Source organism: Durotheca rogersii (genome assembly GCF_024521655.1).
Source record: "Durotheca rogersii strain YMJ 92031201 chromosome Unknown GGS23scaffold_10, whole genome shotgun sequence".
NCBI lineage: Eukaryota > Fungi > Ascomycota > Sordariomycetes > Xylariales > Xylariaceae > Durotheca > Durotheca rogersii.
Genome location: NW_026251241.1, coordinates 463,334 through 482,960, shown reverse-complemented (window position 1 = coordinate 482,960; position 19,627 = coordinate 463,334). Strand labels below are relative to the sequence as shown.

Here is a 19,627-nt window from a genome sequence, read left to right as displayed (position 1 = left end):
TGAGGCATAAAAGAAGGAGAGGACGCGAGCTGGTACGGCGTGTGTACGTGCCTGGGGCCGGTCGCCAACGGCACAGGTCAGGTACCAGCAGGTACCCGGCCGCGTCCTAGTCCCCGAAGGGCATGGTCGAGGCACGTTTGGGGGTGGGTTCCTATGTCATACTATACCTTTAGGTACCTAGTCGCGACCGGCACGTACGCGTTAGGCCGATGTCCCTGGTAAGTATATAAATCATCTGTTGGTAGAATCGAGCGCGTCCGGCGCTCTCGGAGACCCATCCCCCCCCTTTTTTTTATATCAATTTCATCGCTCTCGGCAACGGGCCACCCGCGAATGTCCGAGATCACCTGTTGTTCCTCTGTCGCCTTGCCCAACGCGCGCGCAATCGTATCTGATCGCATCGAATGCAGATTGTATGAGTACGTAGGAGGAAGCAGGTTAGGTTAGCTGACCCTCGCCTTACCTACCCGCCCTACCTACCCAGCTACCTCTCTATGTATATGGCTAATCTGCCTCCGACCGTCTTTTCGGCACCCCAGCCATATTCACCGGTTCTTATCCCCGTCATACGAACGACTCGCAAACATCTGATTAGGGGGGTCGAGAGATGAGAGAAGTGGGCTGGCATTGCTATACGGTGTATGTACCTATGCGCGTGGAAGAAACCGATATACCTACCGACCTGCTAGGGGCCTAGTAGGTATACCGCAAATAGGAAGTTGAGAGAGGTACCTAAGCTACTCATACACACCCTAAGCCACCTGACGGAATATTCATATGTACCTACATAGGAATTTAACCTCGCCTTGCAAAGCAGATGAGGGGGTACTTGTCTACTGGGCCGTAAAGAATTCTGTTCAAGTCATGTCATGGTAGCCACTTTATGGGACATGCATCCCTAAGGGTAGCGAGCTGGTAGTGGATACGACATAACGAAAATCTGCTATAATATAAATGCCAGCGACCTCGACCCTTCATGCGTCAAGCTAGCTTACCAGCTTAGTGTCGGTACGCATAACCGTGTAAGCGCAAGCCCGTCGTAAACCCGGGTTCTATCGCATTTCTACTCTTCTACTCGGATCCAGACATCTGGGTGGGACTCTTCCAAGGTCAACCGCCATCGAAGAGCACTTTGCCACACCCCGTAGCCTGTATAATTCTACTTTGTAATTGAATCGTGCTGCTTACGTGTGCGTATACCTGAGAATATGCATGTACTACGGACCTTACCTATACATAATGGGTATATGAAATCCCGGTACCTCCTACGAAGCCCCACCATGACATATCCTGCCCTCAGACCCTATTATCCATGCTGGCTCGCTCGCCCTATGAAGTACTATATGAGTACTGTAGACAATGTGTTGTGTATCGATAAGTACCTCGGGAGTCTTGCCTTACGTAACCACTGACCGGGAAGGGGATACCTGGGTACCTGCCCGAACGGAGCCACACGGATCTAGATCTAATCAAGACACGCTACGGCCCAATCGAGACTAGCCTGGCTCGCCCCGCCATTCCATCTCACGTCCACTGTTTTTTCTCCTGCCCAAAATTTTGACCCTCTCCGCCAGCCGAGATCCTGCCCCTCATCCTGGTCGCAAAAGGTCACCTTTGCCCTTCCCCTTCCTCGACGCCTCTCCTCCCCGGGTTTTCTCCTCATCGCCAACCATCCATCCGCCTACCATCTCCCCCTCCCCCTCGCCCTTCCCCATCTCACCGCTTCCTCCGCTCTTCAGCCGCCAAGATGATCATCTTCAGGGTGAGTTGAGTCGAGTTGTCCCGGACCGTGTCGCGTAGGCGGTGCTGATCTCCTCCCCTCTTCGTGGATACGTAGGACGCTCTTATCGATGGGAAGGACGAGCTCCTGTCCGATTCCTACGATGTCAAGGAGATCGATGGCATCATCTACGAGGCCGACTGTGCCATGATTGAGATCGGCGCCGTCGATGTCGGTACGTCGCCTTCCCCCCGTCCCCGCGGCTTCGAGAGGTGCGGGCGGATCTGCGTCTGGGCTGGGATCGCTGACGGGAGCCGCGCGCAGACACCGGTGCCAACGCCTCCGCCGAGGAGGCCGATGAGGGCCTCGAAGACTCGGCCCAGAAGGTCAACAACATCCTCCACTCCTTCCGTCTCCAACCCACCAGCTTCGACAAGTCGTCGTATTTGACGTACCTCAAGGGTAAGATTCCCGCCCCCAAACCCCCTTTCCTCCTCTCACCCCCCCTGTCGGCGATGTCGTGAAGGGGGACAGGCGGCAAGAGGAACGGGAGCGGAGGAGGAGGAGAAGAAGAAGAAGAAGAAGAAGAAGAAGAAGAAGAAGAAGAAGAAGAAGAAGAAGAAGAGGGAGAGAGAGACATCCACAAAAAAGACGGAAGGGTAGAAAATCCAGCAGTCACTAACCACCCGAGAGCAGGCTACCTAAAGCGCGTCTCGAAGCACTACGCCGAAAAGCCCGGCGTCACCGAGGAGGACGTCAAGAGCTTCCAGACCAAGGCCCAGGCCTACGCGAAGAAGATCGTAGCCAACTTCAAGGACTACGAGTTCTACACCGGCGAGAGCATGGAGGTCGACGGAATGTGAGTGCCCTCCCCCCGTCTCCCCTCCCTCCACACCGGTGAACCTGGCCTGCTTACCACGGCCGAACCTCGCAGGGTCGTCCTCCTCAACTACCGCGAAGACGGCGTCACGCCCTATGTCGTCCTCTGGAAGCACGGTCTCGAGGAGATGAAGGTGTAAATTTATGTCCACCGCCGATGGGGCCATGTCGCATATAGAGCGAGACGCAGAGTTATCGGCGAGGTATTGCGGGGTGTACAGACCACACACAGACGCATCCGAATTATACTATCCAGACGATTTGACGCTTTACTTTCTTCTATATCTATCAACCGCAGGATCCCCGGCCGAATCCGGAGATTTCTTGCCCGTCTTTTTCTTTTCTTACCACGAATGCCATAGCAACCTCTCTCGCACTGCCCACTACCGCAGTCTCGTCTCCCCTCCCGGGTAACTCGATTCCCGGGTTGAAAAGCAACGCGAACCCCCCCACAAAATGAATAAATACTGAGCCTACTTGGAGTTTCCCGGCTAAGCTTTCTTCTATCCCTTTCTTATTATTCGTGCTCCGAAGCGCCTTCTAGTAGTTCTAGTAGATACTGGTCTACCTTTCCCGGACCGTAGCTAGATGCGTACATACCCGTCACGTCTATCCTCCACTCCATTTAAAACTGAGGCCTCGTAGCCGTCGGCACCGGAGGTGGTGATGTTCCTCGATGGCCCTCGCCGGCCCTAGATAACTCTGCCTTCTTCGGCGGAGGCGGAGGCTTCTTCTTGGCTAGCGCCCCCGCGAGCTGGCCCATAGACAGCCCATTACTGCCGCCTTGCTGCTGCTGCCCACCGTTATTCTCGGCGCTGCCGCCGCCGGTACCTAGCACCACCTCCTGCGCGCCGAACCGCCGGCCTAGCCCATCCGCCGTCCGCAACCCCGCCGCGACCTGGTCGCCGTGCCGCTGCTGGAAGTTGCGCGCCGTGCCGGCGGCGGCGCGGGCGTCTGCTAGCGATACCGAAGTCGGGTCCCGGTGGAAGCTGGCCGCCGTACGGAGGGCGGCCTGCTTCTCCGCCCACGTGGTACCCTGCGCAGGCGGTGTAGACTTGCGTTGCTGTGGCGGTTCGTTTGGTCCGGAAGAGGAGGGGGCGGGGAGAGGGGAGGCAGGAGACGAGGAAGTGCCGAGGCGAGAGAGCCGGCTCTGGAGTTCGCCGAGCTGCCCGCGGGATGGCGACGGTGACGGTAGTGGCGGCGGCGTCCTTGTCGATGACCCGGAAGCAGGCGAGCCTGTCCGGGACGGTAGGTATAAAGGGGGAGGAGGTGCGACGCGTGTTTTCCCTCCTGCTCCTGCTCCTGCTCCCGCCCCTCCTCCGATACCTAACCCCGGCACCGAGATCCCTGCTGCTCCTAACCGGTCGAGCGCGCCTTGGTTCATGTGCCCACTAGATGGGCCGTTGCTGCCACCTGTCGAGACTGGACTCTGGGCGTGGGCGGGGGAGGTACTTCCAGTTCGCGGAGGAAGTCTGGGAGGTAGCGTCGGGGCAGTGCCCGGGTTGCTCGGTTTCGGCTTCGGTGGCAGGGAGGGAGGGGGACCCTGGCCCGCTGGTCTATCTGCACCATCTCGTCGTACGGGCGGTGGAGGTAGGTGGGACGTAGATAGGCCCGTCGTATCGACTTGATACGGCCTTGGTTTCGGTTCTGGCTCGGCCGCGGGCTCCCCGCTCTGCGGTCCGCGATAGGTGTCGTATGCCTGTCCCGATGCTGGTGCTGGCGAGACCGCCGGGCTGGCTTGCGGCTGGTAAATTTCCTGTTGCTGTGGCGTTGCTGAGCTCGGGCTTACACCACGGCTACCGGCCTGTCTGATGTGCTTCGGGGGTGGGCCGAAGGACGAAGGGTCGCGCAGGGCGGAGACGGGAGCGGCGGAGTGAGCACTGGCCGAGCGGGCAGGCGACTTGTCTCCTCGGCTGACGAGGCTCTTCTGCTCGCGGCGTCAGCCTTCGACGGATAGACATGTAGATGGGGCGCACGCGTAGATGCGCAGGATAAATAGGAAGGGGGTGATCCTACCACCTGGCCCTTGAGAGTGGTCCCTTCTTTCTCGGGGTGCCAGCCATGCTTGACGAGGTCCTTCCAATCGGTCATCCTGACGTCGATTCCTCGTTACCTACGGGGCAGGTCTGGGTGTTGGAGCGTGGCCTCGTGCGGGTGAGTGTTTCACCGTGTGTTGCGTATGGCCAGATGGCTCCGGGTTGCCGTTACGAAGCGTCGACATCTTCTGTTTTGTCTACGGGACAGGTCGCAGTTGTAGGTCGAGAGTATTTATGGACTCTGGGAGGTGCACACGCTCTTGTACATCGTACCTCCAAGCTGGACAGGTCGGGAGGTTGGGATGACGTTATACCCATGTACAAAGGTACCTACTCTTGTGGTGCCTTAGGTACGTGTATACCGTGTGCCGCATACCGTGTATATACGGCGTGGTTTATGCTACTGAAGAGTGACCCGCCATGATTGGCCAATCGGTGAGCGGATGTCTGACAGCTGATTTCAGCCACTCCCGCCGCTCCCCTCAGCTGGCAGACCTGCCAACTCGGCAGATGCAATTAACGAGAAGTTGGCTGGTTCCCCTGCAATTGATCCCCCCCACCTTCCGTTCCAATCAACTAAATATTGACATCGACTTCTCGATGCATCCGTCGCGTCGTCATCGCGGTGCGACTCGTCATGTGTGGCTAAACAGCGGAACTCGATCGCTCCCGACCCTGCACCGCATACGACACGGCGAGAACGACGGAGGGCCATGATATCTACGATGCGCCATCATGACCACGTCCGCCAACTCAGATACCGAGCTCTTGACCGAGCACTTCGGATACCCCCCCGTTGTCAGTTGCTCCCCCCCCCTTCCTCTTCCCCCTTGGCCTCGTCATCCGCACCGCTCCCGAACGCGCCGGCGTTCTCTCTACTAACGTTCTGCCGCGCCGCGCGCGACGTAACAGAGTCTCATCGACGACATCATCAACAGCATCAACATCCTCGCCGAGCGCGCCCTCAACAGCGTCGAGCAGGGGCTCCTGAACGCGCCGCCCGCGAGCCTCGGCTTCAAGCAGTCCTCCTCCTCCTCTAGCCGGGCCCGCGATGCGCAGGAACAGCAACAGCAGCTCCCTCCGGCCGAGGCCGCCAAGATGGAGATCGAGTCCGGCACGCACCAGCTCGAGACCCTGCTGTGCGCCAGCATCGACCGCAACTTCGACAAGTTCGAGATCTACGTGCTGCGCAACATCCTGTGCGTCCGCCCGGCCGACGTGCGCCAGTGGATGCGCCTCTCCCACTACGAGGGCCTCGACTTCTCCTCGCCCGATTCCCCTTCGAGTACGTGGCCCGCGTTTCGTAAGCCGAGAGGTAGCCAGGGGGGGGGGGGGGGAGAATAAAGACAAGAGGGCGGCGGCGACGAGAGAGAGAGAACGCAGAGAAGAAAAGCTAACGCGAGCCCGCTGCAGACGCCTCCCTCCCCAACCTCGACACCATCAACCACCTGCGGCGCAAGCTGCGCGAGAGCATGCGCCTCAACGCGCTGCTGACCGCCGAGCGCGCGCGCAACGAGAAGCTGCTCGACGAGCTGCGCGCCGTCGTCGGCCTACCAGCGGAGCCGTCGCGGGTCAAGAGCGAGAAGACGTCGCCGGGGGCGCAGGCGGGGCCTGCCGCCGCCGCCGCTCCCGCTCCCTCCCCCACCACCACCACCAGCAGCCCCTTCGCCTTCCTGCACCACAAGGGCGACCTCGCCGACAGCGGGTCCGACAGCCCGCTCAGCACGACGACGGCGTTCGCGCTGTCGCAGGTGCAGGCCCTGCGCGCGCTCTCCGTCTCCCTGCGGAACCTGGGCCCGGACCTGCTGCCCTCGTCCCCCACCGCGGCCGCCGACGACGACGACGACGAAGAAGACAACCCCCGCCCCCCCGCCGAGGGCAAGGCCGCCGCCGCCGCCAAGAAGAGCTGGCGCCGCGAGCGCCTCGAGTACGTCGAGGGCGCCGCCCGCCGCTACCTCGAGCGCGTCGAGGGCCTCGAGCTCGGCCGCCAGGGCGAGCTGCGCGACGGCGGCGAGTGGGTCGGCGCCGGGGCCGGGCCCCCGCGCGGCGAGGCCGAGGGCCTCGAGGGCGTGGTCGCGATCCTGGGCGGCGGAGCCGACGACGCGGGGCCTGCTTCCGCTTCTGTCGGTGGTGGCGGTGCTGCCGCTGCTAATAACGCTGCTGCCGCGAGAGGCGACGATCGGATGGACGAGTCGTGATGGCGCGGCCCGGCATGACGGCGTGCCATAGCCGATTCCGACCGGCTCCTGCAAGCATATTCGCGGGCGTCGCTGCTGTCGCTGCTAACTGCTTTGTCCGCCTACCGCCGGCGTCCGCACTGCTACGGCAAGCAGGGTCCCGCCGCGACTCCCGCCGACGAGAGAGTAGAAGCTAAAAAAACGGATGAAGGCTGGTGTTTGTTCCTTGGGGGGGAGTTCGCACGATGGGCTTCGCGGGCAGGCATATACGCATGCGTACATGCGCTACATTACGTGTTGCATCACCCTGGGAAATTTTGAGATGGGGGAAGGGGAAAGAGGAAGAGAAAGGGGAGGCGGGAGGGGAGAAGAGCAGAGGAAGAACTGCAGCCGTTAGAACTTGTGCCCTTGCAGGAGCGTGTTTCGTTTTTCTTTACCCTAGGGAAGATGCTCCATCGCTATCTACACATTGATGCCACATCGGACGTGTCTTACAATAGGTTTCTAATAGAGGTTGAGGTCGTGGGGGTCGATTTACAGGTGTTACATACGCCATACTACTACAACCATCCCCGCGATACCTCGAGTGTGCGCATATATCCTCTACGCGACGACCCTAGGATCTCTCACCGAGTCGGGCTGATGCCCCGGGGCGGCAGCGGGGGCGTCGTTATCGGGACGGAGAAGGTTGTTCTGCCGCGCCAGTTTCCAGAAGCGGTGGCCCCAGACCTTCTCAAGCTTGCCCCCGTACCGCGATTCTCGCTTCTCTACCTCCGACTCCGCTAACCACACGAGGTCTTGCGCGTCCCCAATACGCTCTTCCCGGAGCAATTGGTTCAACAGGTCTATATGCGTGTCGAGGCCGAGGAAGACGCCACTACGGCTAACCGCAAGGTATATCTCGTAGGCGGCGTCTAGGGCGCTCGGGGAGGACACCCTCAGGTAACCCCTTATGAGGCGCTCCCAGAAGATGATGTCCATACTAGCGATGGGCGGTTTCCACATCGCGAGTAGCGCGGTGATGGAATCCAAATCCGGTGGGACCTGATTGGAGTAGTGATCTACTAGCATCGTAAGAATATATGGTGACAACGTGTGGCCCTCGGCCTTTAGGTAGTTGAGCATGACGTCGACAACCTCGACGCCTTTACGACCTAATCCGAGCAGGTTGAAGATCACTTTGCCGTAGGTATGCATGTTCGGTTCCAAGCCGACCGATTTCATCCCGTCGAGCACACTCGTTAGCGCCTTCACCTGTTCGTCTTGGTTGTCAGGTGGTACGGCAGCAAAGGCGGCGTCGAGAACAATCGTGAACGTTTTTTCGTCCGCTTGTACACCCTGGGTCTGCATGAGTTTAAATAAGCGCCGTGTCTCTTTATCCCGCTTCATACGAATGAGGCTACCCAACAGAGTATTGAATGTGAATATGTCGGGGGCGATGTCTCGCTTGCCGGCCCAAGCTAAAACATCTTCGGCAAGGTCCAGCCTTCTCTGGAACACGAGGGCAACGATAGCAGCGTTGACAGGCTCGATGGTCGGCTTGACGGCAGTTTTTGTACCTTTCTCCAAGCTCTCCGTCCACAAACTCGCCATCTCCTTTAACGCCTGGATTCCACCTTCGATATCACCGGATTGGATAAGTCCGGATATTAGAGTCGTCCATAAGCCTGTGTCAAGCTGCATTCCGGACGTCATCAGTTTTGCCCACACGTTCCTGATGCCGTTGAGATTACGGGCTTCCTTGCAGCCAGTCAGCATGGCATTCCAGGTTCTAGCCGTCGGATAGAGACCGATCCTAGGTATGGTCTTCCACCCCGCCGCCGCCCGCCCCGCTAGATTTAAGCTCATCCAAGCACGGATAAATGAATCAAACAGCTCGGGGTAGTCCCGAAGTTCTGCGGCCTTCTCCCCGCTGATGGCTTCGTCCGGTCCCACGAAACTCTTCCAGAGCGAATCGATGTGGTCCCGACGCTTTGTTTTAACCGCGTCTTCGAGGAGGGTTTGGAATTTACCGATATCGATGTCTCCCGAAGCAGTCCGTGGTAGGTCTTTGACGAATTGCGTCTCAGGATCTGTCAACCAAGAGAGCGCCTGTAGCCGGTTGCTTACATTCGGCCACTGGGCCACGACGTAGTCTGTAAGTCCTGGTAAATATTTCGCGGTGTGTTCTTGAACCAGGTTTGCATCGTAGTCCATAGTCCTCAGGAGCCGTGTTATCATGCCGACGAAGCTTGTGGCGTCCCGTCTGGCACTGGCGTTGCTACGCTGGGAGTCGAACATCAGGGCATACGTGGCTACGCCCAACATGGCTACCCGAGGACCGATTTCGGCGGGCGAATGCTGGGGGAAGAGCATCATGAAAGCCGCAATGAAGTTGCGACTTTGCGAGAATCTCTCAAGCAAAGCCTCATCAAGGACCGGGAAGTTGAAGCCATCGGGGTCGGTCTGGTCAGCCGCAGCCTTGACCGAGGAGAGGACCTTCCAAGAGTCTACGAGATCTCTCATGAGGAGTTCGGAGCTTAACCGGCCGACTGCCACGGCGCTCAAGCTCCTTCCGTCAGCGCGGGGAGGGTCCATCTCGACAATGGTGGTTATCAGGTTCTCCACGAGCATGGCCCACCCCTCGAGCCGGAGCTCGCCAAACTCGGCCAAAACCTTGTATATCTGGCCGACGGTAGGGAGATCGGGAGACCGCATAAAGTCCCATTTGCTCCTTGCGATCCCCCTCATCAGTATAGACACAGAACTAGCAAGGCCCTCGGGCATATCGACGTTTCGGTTTACAACGAGCGGGTATATTTCGGAGGTGAGGTAGCGGTACGAATCCATCTGCGCATCGGGGCTGTCGTTCTTGACCATCTCCCTCAGCTTCATGGCGGCCGCCGCAAGTTTCGGGTCGGCAGCGGCGCTTGCTGGAGCGGGAGCGGCCGGGGCATAGTTTCGTTCTGTCTGGTCTTGGACTATCTGTCGGAACGCGGCGTCGGTGTGGGCGGGATCGCTGGGTGGCACCTTTCTCGGTGGAGTCTGGAGCCAGTCTACATTGGCCGAGCCTCGGCCTCCGCTGGAGGCCTTCAAGGGGCGATCGGGGGCTGATGATGTGGTGGCGGCAGCGCTCGCGCTATTCTGTCTCGTGGTCGCTGTGGAGAAGAAGCTGGGGCGGCCAGGAACTTGCAGTTGGAATGGGCGTGAAGTGGCTACGAGGTGTCGGCGGAGTAGGTCGGCGGCGTTTGAGCTGCTGATGCCTCTCATGCTCACGGTCTTGGAGGACCCGAAAGGACAAGCCTTGCGAGGTCGCGGACTAAATATACCTATATTAGGCGGGGTGACCAGTCGGGGGGTGGAAGAAGTCGGCAGCAAGTAGGTAGGTCGGTAATTAAAAATGCAGCTGGAGATAAGATCAGCGCCGCCTTGGGCCAATGTTACGTAATCCGCCCCTCCGTGGCGAGTGTTGCAGGTACCTAGATACCTCCTTGGAGAACAGGTGCATCGGAGCCCGTGCTTCTGCTTCTCCGGGCATCGCTCAATTTGCAGCGGGGGTCCGTCCGGGGCGTGGGGCGCATTCCGTGACCGGCCACGTCGGAGGAAATCGTGCCGACCAACCTACAAGATCTGAGGCTCCTGCACGTACCTACCAGGTACATACCCAGAGGGGCATGCAAAGTACCGAACTGGACCTGCATCGCACCTAGGTATGTACCCACGATATAATATACAGGTATCCGCCTACCAGTGTCCAGCGAGAGCACAAAATCAGAAACGGAGGGGAAAAGAGGCTTGAGACTAGATATAGGGAAAATAACAAAGAGGTGACTTGTATAAAAAAAATCCAAACCTCGAGAATATCATCCCGTTACCGCTGTAAGCATAGCTTGACCAGTTCCTTTGTGACGAGCACCTATTAGAGGCATACTACCTCCTACCTCTAGGTACCTCCTAATGTATGCAAGTACAACAGCCTGCCACAATTCAAGGTACCGCTGCATCTGGTATACCCCCTTACTGGGCCTGCTCAGGCAACGGACCCAGATCCTGGAAGCCTTCATTTTCCTCTCTCTTTTTCTCTGCCACCCCTTTACCCCGGATCTCCCGCCAGCACAACCCGTAGCCGGCCTCCTCCACCCTGCCCTACCTACCTACCCACCCCCATCCCAAGACCGAGCCCCTCGCCGCAGCGATGACCTCCCTCGCGCCTCGGCCGCCGTACACCGACGACGAGCTCAAGGCGCTCTACCCCGCCGGCCTGCGGCTGCAGCTCGTGCAGGTGCTGCTGCGCCACGGCGAGCGCACCCCGGTGTCGGCCCGTTTCCAGAACGCCGGCCTGCCCGCCTTCTGGCCGTACTGCAATGCCGTGCGCCAGCTCAAGTCCGCCGTGCTCGACCCCGGCGCCGGCCGCTTCTCCACCTTCGAGTGGAAGCGCCGCCTCGAGACCTTCGGCCCCGCCGACGAGCCCGTCCTCGCCGCCGGCCCCCGCGGCGAGCTCGACGACATCTGCGAGATGGGCATGCTGACCGACCGCGGCCGCGAGACCACCTTCGAGCTCGGCGTGCGCCTGCGCGCCCTCTACGTCAACCGCCTGCGCTTCCTGCCCCGCCTCCTCACCGAGGCCGACGCCGACGCCCTCTACCTGCGCGCCACCCCGATCCCCCGCGCCCTCGAGTCCGTCCAGGAGGTCTTCACCGGCCTGTACCCGGTCGAGGCGCGCGCGCCCACCTCCCACGTCCCGGCCATCGTGACGCGCGCCCCCGGCGACGAGACCTTGTTTCCGAACGACAGCAACTGCCGCCGGTTCGCCGCCCTGTCGCGGGCCTTCGCCCAGCGCGCCGCCGACCGCTGGAACGGCACCGACGAGATGGCCTACCTGACGAAGCTCTGGGGCAAGTGGATGCCCGAGGAGTCGCCCCGCGTCGCCGTCGACTCTCGGCCCCGCCTGAGCGGTATCATGGACACCATCAACTCGACGCTGGCCCACGGCCCGGGGACGCGGCTGCCGAGCGAGTTCTACGACCCCAAGGCGCGCGAGATCGTCGACAAGATCGGCGTCGAGGAGTGGTTCGCTGGCTACAAGGAGAGCCGGGAGTACCGGACGCTCGGAATCGGCGGGCTGCTGGGGGACATCGTGGGTCGGATGGTGGGCAGTGCCGAGCACGGGGCGCCTAAAGGGGCCGAGGGGGTTACACCCGTCCGGTTCGGACTGAGCGGGTGTCACGATACGACGCTCGCGGCGATTCTAGCTAGTTTAGGTGCGTACGAGAACCGGGAGTGGCCGCCTTACACGAGTCACATTGCAATCGAGATGTTCCGAAAAGCCGATGCCGCCGCCTCTCAGCCGGCCACCTTACCCCCTCAGGGCAAGACGGCGACCCCGCCAACGGGAAGCAACAACGGCAATGCCAGTTGGTTCGGTTCCCTATTTTCGTGGGCTTCACCCTCCGGCGGCGCGAAATCCGGCAGCCAGGCCTCGGGGATCGGCCGCAAACGAAGCGAGGAGCTGTCCCCGGAGGAGCGAGCCAAGATAGAGAACTACTACGTACGGATACGGTACAACGACGAGGTGGTGACGGTGCCGGGCTGCAAGGCCGCGGGAAAGCACCTCGAAGGCGACGAGAGCTTCTGCACGCTTGTGAGTCCAGCCCTGCTCTCCTCCTTCGTTTTCTTTTTCTTCTTCTTCCCACTCCGTGCCCCCTTCACGTAGAGAGAAGCCGCAGAAAGCGCAAGATCCACACCCCCCCCACTCCTGATACCCTCTCCTCCCGCGCGCGTTCGCACACTTCCCTGCTAACCAGCAGCGGTCCCCCTTCCCGGCCGGGGGAAGGGGGGGGCCTGTCCCGCGCGCGACACACAGGACGCGTTCAAGGCCGTCGTCGACCGGTTCGTGCCCCGCAACTGGCGGCAGGAGTGCCGCGCCAACGCGCGGGCGCCCGCGTTCCCGGCCGAGCCCGAGCCCGCCGGCTACTGAGAGGAGGCGGGAACGGGCGGGGCAGGACGGGGAAGAAAAACGAACCCCATATATTATAGGTATATACGCACGCGGGTGCTGCCCGGCCGACGTCGGAGAAGCAAGGACAGGAAGAGAGGCGCGGCGCACGGCTAGCGCGTGCGAGCCATCGTGAGACGACGAGGCAGCTAGCTACCCTACGCCCTGCTGCAAACCCCCCCTTTTGGCCACGCCCCGAGGCGTTCTTAGCATCCATCTATCTACCCGCCTAACCAACCGCCCGTTCTTCTTCTTTGCTGGGGGAGGACACACACACACACACACACACACACACACACACACACACAGGCCTATGTACATACCCGACCGGCCCCCCTTAGCTTACCTTAGCTTACCTTAGCTCAGCTCTGCTCAGCCGCGCTCTCAGCTCGGCTATGCCAACTACCCTCCTCTCTCCCGGGATGCGGCGGGATAGGAGGCAGCACGCTCACATGATGCCTCTAGGAGTTTTTTTTCCTTTTTCCTTTTTTTCTTCTACTAGACTCTCTCTCCCTCGGCCCTCGCTTCCTTTCCCTACTCCACACCCGTCCTCCTTCCGTGCGTGTGTGGCGTGTATTATAGAGAGGAGAGGGTAATGTGAGAAGGAAAACTACCGAGAAGAAGCAGGAGAAAAAAAAAAGAGTAGTGCAATGGTGTACATAACCCCCTTGCTACCTCATTTCCTACGTAGCCCCTAGTATCGCATATTAGACAGATAGACACTGTACCTACGTACATCTATACAACCCTCACGTCCTAGACTACAGTAGGGGGGGGGATCATGAGGTAGGCAATATCGGCGGTTACGAATCGACGTAGTGATGCCATCGTAGTACACATACACGATTCACCGCAACACGTGAGCAGAAGCCGCTTTTACGCTGTCATATTATACCCTTCAGAGACTATGATAGTTACACGTACCGGCCGAACGAGTTACCAGACGGCAAAATACCAGTCGCTTTTCCCAGATTGCATTCGGGCACATCTACATCCGCCCCCCGTACACATCCCCCGCCTACCTGCGTCCTCCTCTTTACATACCCCTCGACGGAATATCCCCCCCCCCCCCCCCCCAACCACGCGCCTCAGATCTCGTTTTCAGAGACGAGACACACCCGCCCTCCACCTCCACCTCGTCTCTACTCGTCCTAGGCTGGCGAGGCCCTCGGGTACGGCTTTCATCCTTTGTCGGTAACGGGTCAATGAAGACCAAATTTGTTCTTGGGAGGTCGATCGACCGGGAAAGTTGGGTCCAAGAGGTTTTTACAAAATCATACAGGAAATGATAACTGAAGCGGTTGAAGTCGAAGAGAGAACGCCTGAGAAAATCAACGCAGCGATTACAACATATTATCTTTCCCTAGCGGTCGCCTTTTCCGAGTGAGGTTTTGTCAAATCAGTTGGCGACCTCCTCTTCAACCCAGCCGTTCAGTCCTCCCTGGATCGCGAGGCCCAGACCGGAGCCCATACCACCGAAGCTGGCCTGGTATTGGTGTCCTCTGCGTTCCCCCTCGCCGGGGCCTCCCATCGCGCTCACCGGGCTGTTGCCGCCGTTCTCGAAACCGGGGGCAAAAACGGGCAGGCTCACGGCACGGTTGTGTTGTCCTCGCTGGTTGCCGGGCGCTAGGAGGCCGCCGATGGTAGTAGCGCCAGAGGTGCCATTCGCATATCCGTTAGAGATGCTAGCCGACTGCCCGTGAGCGGCACCGCCGGATGGCGGTTGGGAGACGTCGAGCGAAAGCTCGTTGGGCGAAGACGCAGCAGTGCCAAAGAGAGCTGCCTGTTGACTAGCCAGCAGCTGGTGCTGCTGATGCTGATGCTGCTGGGCCTGGTGAGACACTTGGCTCAGGTACATGGTGAGGGGATTGTTCCCGTTGGCAAATAGGCTGACGCTGTTCGCAGACTGCGGCGAGGTCGGGTTGGTGGGCGAGTTGTTGCTTCCGCTACCGGCTGGCGGAGGTGATGTTACGCCATCTCCGCGAGGGGACTGGCCCTGCGGCGCCTGCTGCTGAGGCTGGAGCTGTCGAGGCTGATTTCCGCAGCGATCCTTGCCAAAATTGACCTTGAACTTCTTGTACTCTTCCTTGCTCCGAACCGCCTCGATGGCCTTGATGGCGTTGGCAATGTTGGTGAAGTTGACGAAGGCACAGCTCTTCTCGCGTAGGGTATTGACCAGTTCGATCTCGCCGAACTCAGAGAAATCCTGTCTCAGTCGCTCTTCAGTCCAGGTCTCGTCTAAATTGCCAATGTAGACATTTCGGGAGGCACCACCGCTGACGGCCAACGCAATAGCCGGCGGCAGGGCACCAGAGTGCTTTCCCCAGCCGATCTTGAGACGACGGTTGTGAATCATCAAGCCCTGCAGGTTGCTCAGAGCATAGAAAGAGGCGGCCGCAGTGGGGTCGATGAAGGTCACGAAGCATATGTGCTTGTCCGGGATGTATCGAATATGATGGAGCAGGCCGCCTCGCACCACGTTGCAGATCTCTTCAATGGTAGTCTCCGGGTGGATATTACCCAGATAGATCGTGCGGTTCCCGAGATTGTTGATGCCGCCCGCCGTCGTGGCCACGGCAGCGGCGGCAACAGACTGCTGAGCGAGAGCGCTGGAAATGACTTCGCGGTCCTGGCCGGTTAGCATGTGGGCGTACCCGGGGGCGATGCCGAGATACTGAGCCGCGTTCTGCTGCTGGGTCTTCGACACGTAGGCGCAACGATCCTTGCCGTAGTATACGCGGCGAGGCGACTGCCACTTGGCCTCCTGGGGCAGCTGCTGAACAGCCTTCATCGCATTAGCGATGGATAGGAAATGAATGAAGGCAATATTCTTCTCTCGAACGATCTTGATCGTGTCGATGGCGCCAAATTTTCCGAGGTCTTCGCGGAGCTCCTCCTCCGCGAGCTCCTCGGGCAAATTCCCGAGGTAAACGTTCCGGGATGCGCCGGACTGCTGAACAGCCAGGGCGACAGAGGTTGGTACCTGAGACGGCTTGCCCCAACCAATCTTGATATCCTGCCCCTTGATGCAGAGCTTCTTCAAGATGGCATCCGAGTGGAAGTGGGTGGCGGCGTTAGCGTCCAGGAAGGAGATGAAGGCGCAGTTCTTATCGGGGAGCAGCCGAACCGATTCTATCTGGCCGCTCCTGACGTGGCCGAGGATTTCCTCGGCGGACGTGTCCGGAGGAATGTTGCCGAGATACACCGTCCTGCTGGTTCCCGTGACGATACCGGGACTTAAAGTGGGCGACTGAGGCTGCATCTGGAGCTGGCCGCCCATGCTATTGAATGTACCGGTAGGGGACTGAGGCTGGAAGAACTGAGGCGCGCCGTAGGTCGAGGGAGACACCATCGACTGGTAAGCCTGGGACGACAAACCCTGCTGGACGGGGCTCGACAGGCCGTTCTGCTGCTGACCATTGTGCTGCTGGCTATGCTGGAAGGCAGACAAACTCTGAAACTGAGGACTAGCAAAGGCAGCTGGCGTTCCGGGCTGGAAGGGGCTGCCGAGAAGCAACTGCGACGGGAGCAGAGGCGTGAACTGCATATCGAATCCGGTGCCAGGGGTGGTCATATCATGAAGGTTGGTGGGAGCGGGCTGGGAGAGCTGCTGCTGGGTGTTGATCGACGGAATGTTGCCACGACGGGGATGCCTGTCAGCGAACCCGGTGATGTTGGAAGTGAAGGCGCCGTGAGAGAAACCGGTATCGCTGTTCGAAGGCTTCGAAGCATGACCGAAGCGGCCCGCCGAGTTGGCAGGGCCGGTGGGGATGCCGCCGGATGCGGAGAGGTCCTGCATCCCGAGAATATGAAGGGGAACACGGTTGTCCCGCGAGGTGTGCAATAGCACCGCCGTCTTGAATTATACGTGCCCCGATGCAGGCACAGAGGCACAACGAAGATATAGGGCCCGGGTTGCGCAGATCCTAGCGTAACAAGTAACGTTGGAAATTACAATAGGCGTTGCGATCAAGGGGGGGATAAGGGGGACACCGAATAACCTCGAATATATCCAAGCAATAGTTCAGATGGAAAGATAATAGGGGTATCTCTAATCGAAGGCAAGGAGGCACCACCGAGGAATAAGGACATAGACTATATGCAATAGATCGGTGGTGTCCTGTGCAGAATACGCGCAATGCTCGAATCGGCTGTCGCTAAAAGTATCGAAGAGAGTGCAGAATCCGAATAGGTGCGTGCTATTACCTAGGGCTGGCCAGGAGGAGAAGAGACGAGATGGGCTCTGCGTAGGGCGCGTCTCGACGAGACCGGGGTCGGTACTCTCTAGCGTGGCCCTTTGACCTGGGAGTCGGTTGTCGTCCCAGCTACGTCGAACAAAGACGGCGGGCGTAGATTATCCTCCAAAGTGAGTGAACCGGGATGCGATGGAAATGAGCGTCGAGAAGCGATACGGAGACGACGAGGCTCTGGGTGGACGGGTTCCTACACGACCAGGCCTAGCAAGTAGATCCGCTGCCGGGAGCTGGTGCAGAGAGAGAGAGAGGGAGAGAGGGCCGAGTGGTGAAAGCTATCTCTCGCAGTCGAAGAGAAAAAAGGAGGCAATCTTGGCAGCGGTGAAAGCTAGAAGAATATTAAGAAAGCTATAGGTAAAGAGTGTTTGGCGAAGGAAAGCCGGCAAGGACCCAGAGACGGATCCTAGGGGGCTTGAGAAACGAGAGGGTAAAGAAGGATTGGATAGGTAAGATAGAAGAGGAGGCAGTAGAATAGGGATAAGAGGAAGAGGAGAGTAGGTAGAGGGAGAGGGAGAGAGAGTAAGAGGTAGGGCAGGTAAGGGGGGGGGGGAAAGGAAGGGGAAAAAAAAAGGGAAATAGACCAGACTGCTACTCCGTATGAAGAATTAAAATGAGAGAGAGGAAGCGGAAGAGGGTGGAGGAAGTGAAGGCGACGGAGCAGGGGGAAAACGGAAGACACCTATTGGACGAGACCGGGCTGAGTGCAGATTGCAAAGAATGGCCAAAAACGGGGGGCGCTAGTTTTTTTTTTTTCTTCTTCAATTTTTTTTTTAATGAATTGACTGCAGCTGCTAATCCCGTTTTGCACCTGCACCTCCTTTCCATCCCGGAGGAAGGCGACCACCAGGGCAGGTACCTATGCTATTGCATGTACCTACCGCCCAACTCGAGCTCAGATTATGCCGTACCTTCGGGGTGCCTGTAGCCCAAGGGGGGCACGTCCCGAGGGTACCTACCGTTCATCCATGCCTAGGCTGTTCATGGAGCAATTCGCTGTATTCCTAGTACCTGCTCAGCTTAAGGCAGGCATATAGGTACCTAGTTAGGTAGGTAGGAGGTAGGTCTACGTAGGTAATGTAAGATACCTGTGGCATATAGGCACAGCATATACCTACCTGTAGGAGGCAGGCCCTAGCATATAGGCATAGCGTGCAATACAAGGCGCCGAGGCACGTCGACGGGGAAGCCAGGCAGCTCATTTTATTTTGAATAATATAAACACATTAGGTACCTCATGATAGTCCGCAATAGTTGTGCAGGTAGGTACTTACGCACATGTCTACCTACCTAGGTACCTACCTTCTCAGCGTACAGATCATGCAGGTCCATGGACGTACAACAACAACAATAATAATACACGGATCCGTCCATATATATAGAGGTAGATAGGTAGGCATGTGTGTGCACACGCAACATAGGAGGTGAGAGAGAGAGACGCAGACCCGATGGAAAGAATCCCGTACGTTCGTCGCAGGCCTGGCAGAAGGCAGAACCTGGCAGCGGCCGGGGTAAGGTCAAAGCTCGCTCGGCCCACTCCATTCGGTCGGATACATCGGTACGTATGCCACTCATCCCTCCCTGCCCAGGCAGGCACCTGAGCGCCCGGCTAGCCTGCTTTTGCGCCAGGGGCCTGCTGTCGGCGGAGTTAGCCAGACACGTACCGCCGCGCCGCGACCATGCGCGTCGAGGTACACGTCGCGGTAACAGCCTCTCGCTCCCAGGTCGAGGCCCAGCTTCGAACTCCTCACGCGACTTATCCCAGAATGCCCATAGTTTCGGGCCTAGGGGCTTGTCTCGTGCCTCTGGGCGCCTCCCAGCGGTAAAATACACCAAGCTACGCAACGCATAACACCTGCGACGCCCTTCAACCTACGCCCAAGGCAGTAAGTATTACGTGTGCATCAATCGACCTTCGACAGTGAGAGGAAGACGGGTGCGGATGTCCCATGGTTATTATTCATTTGCGCTTGGCCAAGAGTACAGGCACATGCCCAAAGAGGAAATCCCCAAAAAAAGAAAAAGGAGAGGAAAAGTCAAGCTTGCGAGACATCTCAATTCGGTTGCCTCTCGCTCGACGCTGCCCTGGGAGAGACTCGGTCTGCCGAAGAGGAAGAAGAGGAGGGGGGGGAGAGGAGAGACGAAGCCTTATTCCGCCATTGCTCCGTGGGCCATCTGATCCTCGTTGTCTCTCAGATGCATATACTCATACATGATATCTCACGATCTCGGCCTGCCCTACGGAGGATGACGGCCAAGGAGACGAGCCAATGGAATTCCCTCCAATCGCTGCCCACGCCTTTTTTTATGATTTCTATTTTTACCCTGTCCGCACCCATACCTACCTCCCTATATGCACACACACACACACACACACATGCACACATGCACACATGCACACATGCACAATGACCTCCCGGCTCAACGACGGTGGCCTGTAAGTGCTAGGAGAACGCCGCTGATGGCATTGCCAGTGGGAATGCGACGGCGGCCCGATAGACGGGGGAGCCTGCGCGGGTCCGGGCACGAGCTACAGAGACGACTGCGGTCAAGAAGAGACAGAAGCGAAGAAAAAAAGGTCAGACTCAATG

At 58.8% G+C, this 19,627-nt stretch overlaps 6 protein-coding genes across 6 annotated transcripts; 3 read left to right on the top strand and 3 right to left on the bottom strand.

The window, feature by feature from the left end:
- Positions 1 to 1,580: 1,580 nt before the first annotated feature.
- Positions 1,581 to 2,982, top strand: GGS23DRAFT_52089 (translationally-controlled tumor protein). The gene is made up of 5 exons (XM_051514650.1): positions 1,581 to 1,762; positions 1,838 to 1,955; positions 2,045 to 2,182; positions 2,417 to 2,579; positions 2,655 to 2,982. Exons 1-5 carry the CDS (start codon positions 1,748 to 1,750, stop codon positions 2,737 to 2,739), a joined length of 519 nt encoding a protein of 172 aa, XP_051371796.1. The 5' UTR covers positions 1,581 to 1,747; the 3' UTR covers positions 2,740 to 2,982.
- A 136-nt stretch (positions 2,983 to 3,118) lies between these two features.
- On the bottom strand, positions 3,119 to 4,872 carry GGS23DRAFT_52074 (uncharacterized protein). Its single transcript, XM_051514643.1, has 2 exons — positions 4,616 to 4,872; positions 3,119 to 4,526 (listed from the first exon to the last, which is right to left on the bottom strand). Exons 1-2 carry the CDS (start codon positions 4,688 to 4,690, stop codon positions 3,225 to 3,227), a joined length of 1,377 nt encoding a protein of 458 aa, XP_051371795.1. The 5' UTR covers positions 4,691 to 4,872; the 3' UTR covers positions 3,119 to 3,224.
- A 339-nt stretch (positions 4,873 to 5,211) lies between these two features.
- On the top strand, positions 5,212 to 6,945 carry GGS23DRAFT_52159 (Mis12 protein-domain-containing protein). Its single transcript, XM_051514652.1, has 3 exons — positions 5,212 to 5,433; positions 5,548 to 5,920; positions 6,049 to 6,945. Exons 1-3 carry the CDS (start codon positions 5,371 to 5,373, stop codon positions 6,831 to 6,833), a joined length of 1,221 nt encoding a protein of 406 aa, XP_051371794.1. The 5' UTR covers positions 5,212 to 5,370; the 3' UTR covers positions 6,834 to 6,945.
- A 211-nt stretch (positions 6,946 to 7,156) lies between these two features.
- On the bottom strand, positions 7,157 to 10,164 carry GGS23DRAFT_568152 (uncharacterized protein). Its single transcript, XM_051516382.1, has one exon. It carries the CDS (start codon positions 10,059 to 10,061, stop codon positions 7,416 to 7,418), a length of 2,646 nt encoding a protein of 881 aa, XP_051371793.1. The 5' UTR covers positions 10,062 to 10,164; the 3' UTR covers positions 7,157 to 7,415.
- Positions 10,165 to 10,847: 683 nt separating this feature from the next.
- GGS23DRAFT_568149 (histidine acid phosphatase) lies at positions 10,848 to 13,074 on the top strand. The gene is made up of 2 exons (XM_051516381.1): positions 10,848 to 12,432; positions 12,655 to 13,074. Exons 1-2 carry the CDS (start codon positions 10,987 to 10,989, stop codon positions 12,766 to 12,768), a joined length of 1,560 nt encoding a protein of 519 aa, XP_051371792.1. The 5' UTR covers positions 10,848 to 10,986; the 3' UTR covers positions 12,769 to 13,074.
- A 1,056-nt stretch (positions 13,075 to 14,130) lies between these two features.
- On the bottom strand, positions 14,131 to 17,013 carry GGS23DRAFT_52041 (uncharacterized protein). The gene has a single exon (XM_051514641.1). It carries the CDS (start codon positions 16,583 to 16,585, stop codon positions 14,186 to 14,188), a length of 2,400 nt encoding a protein of 799 aa, XP_051371791.1. The 5' UTR covers positions 16,586 to 17,013; the 3' UTR covers positions 14,131 to 14,185.
- Between the last annotated feature and the right edge of the window lie 2,614 nt (positions 17,014 to 19,627).